The sequence below is a fragment of the Adelges cooleyi genome, unplaced genomic scaffold (assembly GCF_023614345.1).
Source record: "Adelges cooleyi isolate 19-005CV unplaced genomic scaffold, UGA_ACOO_1.1 ACOO_flye_CR_arks_rails_tigmint_CR_PRNA_14, whole genome shotgun sequence".
In the NCBI taxonomy this organism is placed as follows: domain Eukaryota; kingdom Metazoa; phylum Arthropoda; class Insecta; order Hemiptera; family Adelgidae; genus Adelges; species Adelges cooleyi.
The window spans coordinates 509,643-518,905 of record NW_026095795.1 but is presented as its reverse complement, the minus strand read 5'-3'; the positions used below and the strand labels follow the sequence as shown (position 1 = coordinate 518,905).

The 9,263-nt window shown below is 31.1% G+C and overlaps 1 protein-coding gene across 1 annotated transcript; it reads left to right on the top strand.

Moving 5' to 3' along the window:
- The first annotated feature begins 291 nt into the window (after positions 1-291).
- LOC126847971 (uncharacterized) lies at positions 292-6,217 on the top strand. Its single transcript, XM_050588433.1, has 9 exons — positions 292-470; positions 1,265-1,421; positions 3,175-3,254; positions 3,643-3,817; positions 3,878-3,936; positions 5,263-5,419; positions 5,498-5,568; positions 5,680-5,881; positions 5,977-6,217. The coding sequence occupies exons 1-9, from the start codon at positions 414-416 to the stop codon at positions 6,066-6,068; spliced, it is 1,050 nt and encodes a 349-aa protein (XP_050444390.1). The 5' UTR covers positions 292-413; the 3' UTR covers positions 6,069-6,217.
- Positions 6,218-9,263: the final 3,046 nt, after the last annotated feature.

Below are 9,263 nucleotides of genomic sequence, written 5' to 3'. Positions count from 1 at the left end.
CGGAAAAGTCACGATTGTAAAGAAATATAACAAAACCATAGGTATATCATACAATCACTTGCCAATGTGCTGGCAGTAAAACAAAAAAAATTGTTTTTCCTATCCCCGTTGACTGTTATCGACACGGGTGAACAAGAAAAATATGTTATTGTAAAAAAAAAACCTACTCGGCCGTGGTAAAAAAAAAAATAAGAACACACCTTTGTGTGTACATAAGTACTGCAAATTTTTTTGCCAAAAACACGGTTTTGTATTTGTCTAGCGAACAACCGTAGACAACGCCACCGAAAAGAAACGTAGAAAATACCTATTTTAGAGTTTAGGTACCGACTTCGGTGCCAACAGTCTTAGAGCTACATTATTACAAGTACTCGATTGAATTTTTATCATCGTTTTAAATATATCTCATAATTATGCATTTCAAGTGCGCCCTTATTTTCTGCGCGCTGTATTTACTAACGTCAGCATGGGTAAGATTATGATACTGTGTTTGTATATTTTTTTTCTCGGATAGTATTATTTCAAAAATGTTACAGTCTATTTAAAGCCTAGCGGCTAAAATTATAAAACATGCAACATGCTTTAGCCTGCTGGTTCTTGAATAATGATTATTTTCAGATCTATAATATCCTTACTATATATATATATATATATATATATTAGATGATAGAGTAGTCTAAATTGTATGTTGTAGCCAAATGTTTTTAGACGTTTTTTAATATTTTCCCTAATCAGTTCATTGGCAACATTCACCTGGTTAGTTATTTTGGATAAATTCAACCATTAATTTTATTGAGCTCTCGTTGTGAAATTATTTTCATTTATTACGATGAATATTTGGTTACCCATTAAAAAAAAAAATATATCAATTTATGGATTTGTACATTTCATGGGTAACTTAAAACATTTTGAATGTATATAAATTTATCAATTATATAAAATATGGCTGTTAACAAGTAAATAATAAGTTTATAAAATAATTCAGGTATTTGGTGCACTGAATATAATTATTATTTTATAATAATTGTCCAGATCTAAAAAGACTTGCCTCAAGACATTTTATACACTTAAAATGTGACGCTATTTTCTGTCGTTTTCGAGCTGGGGGGGGGGGTTAATGCTGAAGCATGTTGCATGCTAAAATTAAATACATACCGATTGTATATGATACAGTGCAAATTAGTTTAAATCTGCTACGTCATCGGCAATAGATTCATTCTGTACGTTTACCAATACAATTGAAAGCCGCCATACTCTATTTCAGAGCACCGGACTGAACCGTGATCAATTAGAACTGTTGCAAGACCTGTATAAACCTTACAAACTGACTAGTAATGGAGTTAGTGTGCAGACAATCAGAGAACTTGTGGATAATGCTTTTGAAATGGAAGATTCTACCCTTGAGATTCGATTCCGTTCAGGTAACATGTTGCTAAACAATTATATTATACCTATCTGTTGGGAAATTTAGGTCTACCGTTATGGCCGTTAAGGGACATACGCTCTTTACATTAGAGTACGTAGTTAAGAGTAATTAATTTGGAGTACCTAATATTTTATCTCTAATATATAATCACTTACAACCGCTAGATCACGCCACATGCACAAATTTCCCTCGGTAACATTCTGCTCGATGCCGATTTTGTCAAAACCTGAACCTATTTATGTTGAATATTTATTTCTAAATCATTCATAAACAAAATATATACGTTACCATTTATGTTTTAAAAGTTGATATAGGTCTAGAATAAAATGTTAACTACATTGAGTTTAACATTATTGATAGTTTTTGTAAAAAAAAAGAGGTGTAGTTGTAGGAGCTACCAATATTCTTGTGCTGCTAGAGAAAATTCAAGAAAGATTACAAGAATGTTTGCAAGGCTCTATTAAAGATTTTCACATAAGTATTATATAGTATTATATTTTAACAGCTTGCGTACGAGTCCGCAACACCACGGGATACATTTTTATGTATCTAATATGGCTAGTAAACACATCAAGTTTCTGGCTAATATTTTAGTGTTTTCATAATATCTGGCCTAAAACAATTCATAGAGAATTTGGCCTCTTAAATTATTCAATTTATTATTCATTTCTATTTTGAATACAACATGTATACCCCCAACCCCATTCCCACCCCCAATCCCATTCCCCACACCAACTCCAACCCCATCCCTCGTCTCTTATCTTCTATCTCTTACCCTCTATCTCCTATATCCTATCACATAGAGATAACATTCCCACCCTCATTTTCATCCCCATTCCCACCCTCATGCGAAGGACACATAAGGATAAATGTTCGGTGTTGGTGTCGATTGTGCTCCAAAGTAAAAACAAAACTCTAATCTCTCTTGTCTTATCAGATAAATCAGCTGTTTTTTTTTCGTTATGATAACCGGGTACACGGGCAGCTAGTATATATATATATATATATATAAATGAATATCTGTCAGTTTCTTTGTTTGTCCTTTATGCATTAGTACACCATTCATCTGATCGCCGAAAAACTTTGGGAAGTTGTTGAGTACATTCCCGCAAACCTAAGTGGCATAGTACTTTTTGAAAAAACAAACCCCTAAGGGTGGCATCAAACACGAACTTTGTACTTTAAATGCGAAATGTAAATAAATGAAATGTTTGTAACCATGGTAACCACGGTACTCAAGCAAACGGTAGGTGATGATTAAAGGAACAGGCCGATTCTATGTTCAACGATTCTGGGCAAACTTTCGACTGTTGGAACGGGATCTGGGACCGGGACTGGGACCCTTGAGTAAGAGGAGGACATAATAACCGGAAAAAGTGTTACAAAAACGCTGTCATGCTGTTATCTGATAAGAGATAGGAGATTGGAAATTAGAGATGAGGGATGAAGATGAAGATGGGGAAGGGGTGGGAATGGGGGAATGGGAATTATTTTACTCAGCCCTGGCAGACTAAATCTCGGGCAACGCCGGGTATGTTAGGTTAGGTTAGGCAACAGCTTGTATATAATATATTGTATTTTATATATTCAATTTGTAATGCACGATCAGCCCATGGTGCTATCTGACACATTAGACTTGGCAGGTTTGGTTTGGAAGCTTATAGTGTGTCAGGCAAGATCTATCGTTATAACTGACTTAATTAAATAAAATGAATGAATTAATTATCAACTAAACAATTTGTATACAGATCAGCCCGATTCTATGAATTTATTTAATTTATTGTGGACGTTGGTCGATAACAAAGTCAAACGTGTTGACAAAATCAAGGTATTAAAGTTCTCAAATTAACTAGTATAAACTCTAAATGATATATATATATACCAACTACAGGAACATATCAAAACTGTGGTTTTATATGCGTTGGTTCCCTGTGCCTTTTTTGAAATTATTCTTTTTCATACGATTATTAAACTAATGAAATAGCTAAAATTTGATATATTTTTCAAAAATTTAACCCCATTCCACTGAACTGTACACATGAAAGGTGCATAATGCATATTTTTCAAGTAATAAAAGTGACCCGCCTCGGAAGCCGCCATTTTGAATCCGTTTTCTTATTTTACTTACCGCATCTAACTTTATTAAGTGATTTTTTCTGATAGGTCAGGTCATTGCTGTTATAAGCAATCACTCTGTATAAATACATTGTTTTCAGGTTAAAAAACTCACTTTTTTGGAAGTAACGTTGTACCTAGATGAGTTTGAGGAACTCTTCAAATCGCATGATCAAAATGGATATATTTATCTTAAACAGCTATCGGGATTTTTCGGTTATTGGCAAACTATAAATTATGCATTACACAAAAAATTTAAAAATCTTGAAACCGATGGTAAGTCGAGGTAGCGATAAACATGATGTACAATAATTTTAGTTTTTAATGCAATTTTAGACTACACTGTAATGAACGCGGTGGATTTCTTGTTGACTATAATGGATATCAAACCAAAAGTAAGCGCAATACGCCAGCAAAATTTTAACAAAGAAGGAAAATAAATTCTCTAGATACATTAAATAGAAATTTTCTAGATGAGGAATTAAAAAAAAAAAAAAAAACAAACAGTTCCTATGATTTTTATTTCTTTTGAAATTATTTTTAATATATTAAAAGAACTCGGTCTAAACGTAAATAACACATTTAAAAAACAAAATAAGATACAAAAAGTAAATAAACTATAAATCGTGAAAAAAATTAAATAATTCAATTTTTTTTTAAATTGTACTGTCGCCCTGACTGTACATTTTTCTTTTACAATGTTCTTTTTTTTTCATGTTTTTAACTCGTATCTCTTTTGTTATTTTGATTTTCCGTGAAGAGGACGGCATATCCTTTAAAATAATCGTATAAAAGTGCGTAGGCCTGAGCGAAATATTCATAGAAACAAATTGTTAGACCGGTTAAAAAAAAAAGGAGCTAAGTTTTCGCGTAGGTTTTATTAAAAACCTAAATTTCACTATGAATTCAAGCACTTAAAAAAATTAAAAAATATCTGAATATAAATAATAGCTTTGAATGTTTGGTTGATAACATAAAAACAAAACGACGAGAGAAATAAGATAAAGTTCTCATTATTTTATGTTGAATATTATTGATATGTTGATGTTTATTAGTTGAATATGCCTGTAGCTCTGTTAAGATGACTTTTTTTTTTAAATCGCTGTCAAAGATGCTGTGGTAGAAAAATAAATTAACTACCAAAAAAAAAAACCCCCATAACTACTGAACTAATAATTACACATTACAGTTTAACATTTAAATTACGAATTTGCAAAACATTGCCTATACTTTAATCTTGAAAAATAGGCGTAGTGGGGTCAAACCACATACTTATTAAGGTGTAAAGTATATGCTTTTTTTCGCAATATCTAATTAAGAAAACTTTTTTTTTTTATATGGACAGCAATGTTTTCCATCAAACCATTTATTGCGTCTAACCATTGAACCATTCGAATACCTACTGTGATTTTTTTATGTGAACAAAAAGGTCAACAATTATTTCATCGTTTATAAGACGATTAGTTCAATGGTGTTTTGTGGGAATCTAATTTTGAAAACAGTACTAAAAACCGTTCTAAGTACAAAAATTATCTTTTTATAAAATACATAAACTACTCAAACGTAATCATTTCTATCGTCAAATTTACGCTAGACATTTTGAATTTTCCATGTTTATGATTTAATTCGGTTTATTTTTATTTGATTATTAACACATTTCAATAGGCTATTATCGCGTTTTGGCACAGTGCTTGAATTGATACTTTTTCAATACATTGTAGGGCCGTGGTCTGACACTAGCACAAATAGAAATGTTTGTTGATTTGTACGGAGCACACAAGACATCCGACGGCATTGACGCTGACGCGAGTGGAGAAGTGTTCCAAACGCTTGGTATACAAATAGAAGACGATTTGAAAAACCTATTGACGTCCAAACGTAAGAATTTTTTTCATATATTTTACCAGGTATGATAAGCGAATGGAGTGAACTACTAATTTGTTAAAACTCGTACAGGATCCCCTGAAGTATTGTTGATGGATTTAATAATCGTCGCGGCAGAACGCAACATAACCGTTCCGAAAAATGTAATTTCATTCATAATTTTTTTATAACTTTTAATGTTCAACGACGTAATGTTTGTTTCGCTGTCTCTCCATTAACAACTATTGCACATTTCTACATTAACAATTGTTCAGGAAATAAGAGTATACACTGTAATCGAGGTCGTAACTGGCACTCGACAATTCATGAAGATGGACAAAAACGGAGACGGTCTACTATCTCCGGACGAGTATGCTGCAGACTTTGAGTACGAGTCAACGCGTGATTTGGCATCGTCAAAAGAGTCGCCAGAAGTCTTCGATAGAGCGCAACATTATATAAATAACATATTCAAAGGTGAAGTTAAATGGTTAAACAGTGTTCAAATGTCATCAAAGACGATTGTCGTCGGTTATCGCCTGATAAAAAAAAATGAATTTTACTTTTTTTAGCTAATAAAGCCATAAACGTCGCAGAGTTTACTGAAATTTGTTTGTTAACGGTTAAATTAGAAGACCGCGTTGAATCCGACGACGATGACTGAAAATTCACAATAGTATATATATTTTTAATTGGACATGTTTAATAATCATAATGATAACAATACGAGTAATATTTGGCCCAGTTTTCATGTAATTATGTAATACATGTATATAATTGTTTCTTCTATACATTTATTACCAAAATATGTTGTTATTTGATTTCAGTTTATTGATAAAAAAATTAGTTATGTGTATTCCTGGTGTTTTTTTTTTTTTAAGTTTCTTAATATCGTTGTAAACCTTAACTCTGCCTTTATACACAATGCAGAAAGAAACTGATTAAAGATGATTTTTGAATAAAATATCAGAGACGATTTTAAAACCTTAAGATTATTGTTATTATAGAGTTTAACTGAAAATGATTATAGGTAAGTACAAAATTATGCAGAGCAGATATTCGCGGTGACGTTGTTAATTGAACAAACAAGCCAATTGCATCTGCCTAATAGGTATATTTGAAAGTGATTTTATCACTTTCACATTTAATAATTCCTGTAAACCTGTGACCTCCCCGTCCCCACTATGCCCCGACCCCACTGTACTGGGTTTTTTTTTAGCATGGGTTAATAGATTGAGTAACATAAAACGGTTGTTTTCGGTACAGTAGAAACATTTGTATCAAATTTTCAGCAAAAAGTGTTGCTTTGGGATTAAAACACTAAAGGATGTTTTTCAATAAAATGCATCAGCTTTATTTTTGTACATTACCATTACTCTGTATGTATTCACGCGAACAAAATACTAATAGGACTTTCAGAATTTGTTTAATGCATCGAGTAGTTGATAAAAAAAAAATGATTGGGAATTATTCCGAACTTGATAATATTTTTTGGATACGTGCCCTGGACCAACGGTATCTGATTAATTATTAACTATTTAAAATAAAAATGTTTCTAATAATTGTATCTTTAATAGTACAGTGATGTTAAATAATGTTGTTTGTTCTTTAGATTAAACAAATTTTAATTTTTTATAAATACAATCAATGAATAAATTCTAATCTAAATATTTATGTTTGTCATTGCGTACTACTAATGTTAAGAATAATTGGTTTTACTCGTTTCTTTAAGTTTTGTTGGATCAGACTTCAATATAACGAGTATAAACAATGAAGAAACAACAACTAGAACAACCAAATACCGTGTCAGTAATTAAACAGGAGGTCGATGATATTGATAACAATTGTGTTTTCATATCTGAGATGGAAATTGAAGAAAATCAAGAATTAGCAGTTATCCGTGGCGAAGACGTGCATCCTCATTACACTAAGTAAGAATTGTACAAAACATAGAAATGGTTTCATCAAATATTTATTACTATTAAGTTATTAACATAATATTTTTTAACTATTCTTTTAGCACTACACTCAATAGTACAATGAAATACAATGAAATTCAAACTGAAGAAAACCCATCCAAATCAAATAGCCAATACATTGTGATGAACACAGCCGAAAACCCATTTCAGTGTGAATTAGGCTTGTAGACGATTTCACGGTCTGAAGATCTAAATAAGAACAGAATGACACACACGGGCGAAAAACCTTTTCAATGTGACATTTTCACAGTTAGGATGTCTTAAGAAACACACAAAGAAACATACGAGTGTAAGGCCTTTTCAATGTAAAATAATATGTAAGAAGACATTTTTATATTCTGGAACTCTTAAAGTTCACAAAAGGACGCATAAGGGCAGAAAACCATATCAATGTGATATATATGTAAAAATACATTTTCTCAATCTGGAACTCTTAAAGTTCACAAAAGAGCACACACACAGACGAGACTCGACAGACTATTTTAATGTATGATATGTAAGAAGAAATTTTCACTATCCGAATCTAACCATGTTAGCAAATCTAAACAGCCACGAAATAATTAAAAAATGTGTTGAGTAACACGTTCAGTTTTCTAGTAAATATATATATTTTTGACGTTATTACTATCTGTGTTTTGCAGATGATCATTGAAAAACATTTTCCTATTGTATTCTCTATTTGCATTCAAACCCGCACTCCACAAATTTCGTCGCAATTATTTTATTTACTACATACCGGTACTGTTTTTAATTTAGTTTCTAAGTAAGTTTTTTTATTTCATATTTAAAGTTGTCTTACCGACCACGTCGACTTGAGAAATGAGTAATTATGTACATTTACGTCTGATGTTATAATATTATACAATGAAGGCCTAATTTAAATTTTAGTCTTCAGTAATCTGGAATCAGTTTTTTTGTGGAAATTTTGTCAAGTTATTTGGTCTCAAACGTTTAAAACGGAGAACGCTTTTAATCCAGATATGAAGAATTGCCAATTATAAACTCTAGGTAAAAAAAAAACATTGAAACTAGAACAAATAAAAATATAAATAAAATGAGAAAGTATTTCATTTAAATCACTATTCAACGTAACTTCCTTAAGTAATATTCAGTGATGTTGTCCTATACAAACGGCATGGGTACACTGTATGGGTATAAAATAATTTTGAATAATGTGTGTTTATTGTTTATGTATTTGTTAAGTAGGATAAACAGGGAAAAACGACCACAGCTATCAAAAATAGTTTAAATAATTATGTGTGAATATAATATAATTTTCCGTTTTTCGACTTTTCTATGAATTTTCGCCTCTTTTTGTGTTTTCTAAGCGTTTTTTACTCCTACTCTCATGAGCAACAATGTTCCTTTAATTTCATTGCTTAACACTTGACCAGTTTCTAAATGAGGCGTATAACAAACTTGGCCACAATTTATTTTGTAGAAACATCTTCACACGTCTAATATAAATATTACACTTTTATTTATTTTTATTAAATTTACTTATTTTAAAATTATGTTATTTTACATTCGATACTTATATGTATTTTTATACCTACCTATTTTCACTCACTTTTGTAGTTTAAAATAAAAAACACATCATTGTAAATACAATACCTACTCAGCTCTGTGTAAAAGTAATTTTGACCTATTTTAGAACAAAAAGCTAGACAAAATGTCAACTAACTTAACATTTCATTTAAACTGGATGCATCATTCAGAATTTATCACAATAATAAAAAGTATTGTGTAGCCATTGAAGGTAGTAAAATATAAACGAGTGGAACATAATGTTGATGGTTAATCAGTTGGTTTTGTTATTGTATAAATAAAACAATGACCATTATTTTGTTCAATGAGTTGAGATTATAGTTCAGTTAAAA

Coding starts and splice junctions, on each gene's coding strand:
- LOC126847971 (XM_050588433.1), top strand. CDS start 414: ATGCATTTCAAGTGCGCCCTTATTTTCTGCGCGCTGTATTTACTAACG. Junction 3,255..3,642: donor AACGTGTTGACAAAATCAAG/GTATTAAAGTTC, acceptor CATTGTTTTCAG/GTTAAAAAACTCACTTTTTT. Junction 5,569..5,679: donor ACATAACCGTTCCGAAAAAT/GTAATTTCATTC, acceptor ACAATTGTTCAG/GAAATAAGAGTATACACTGT.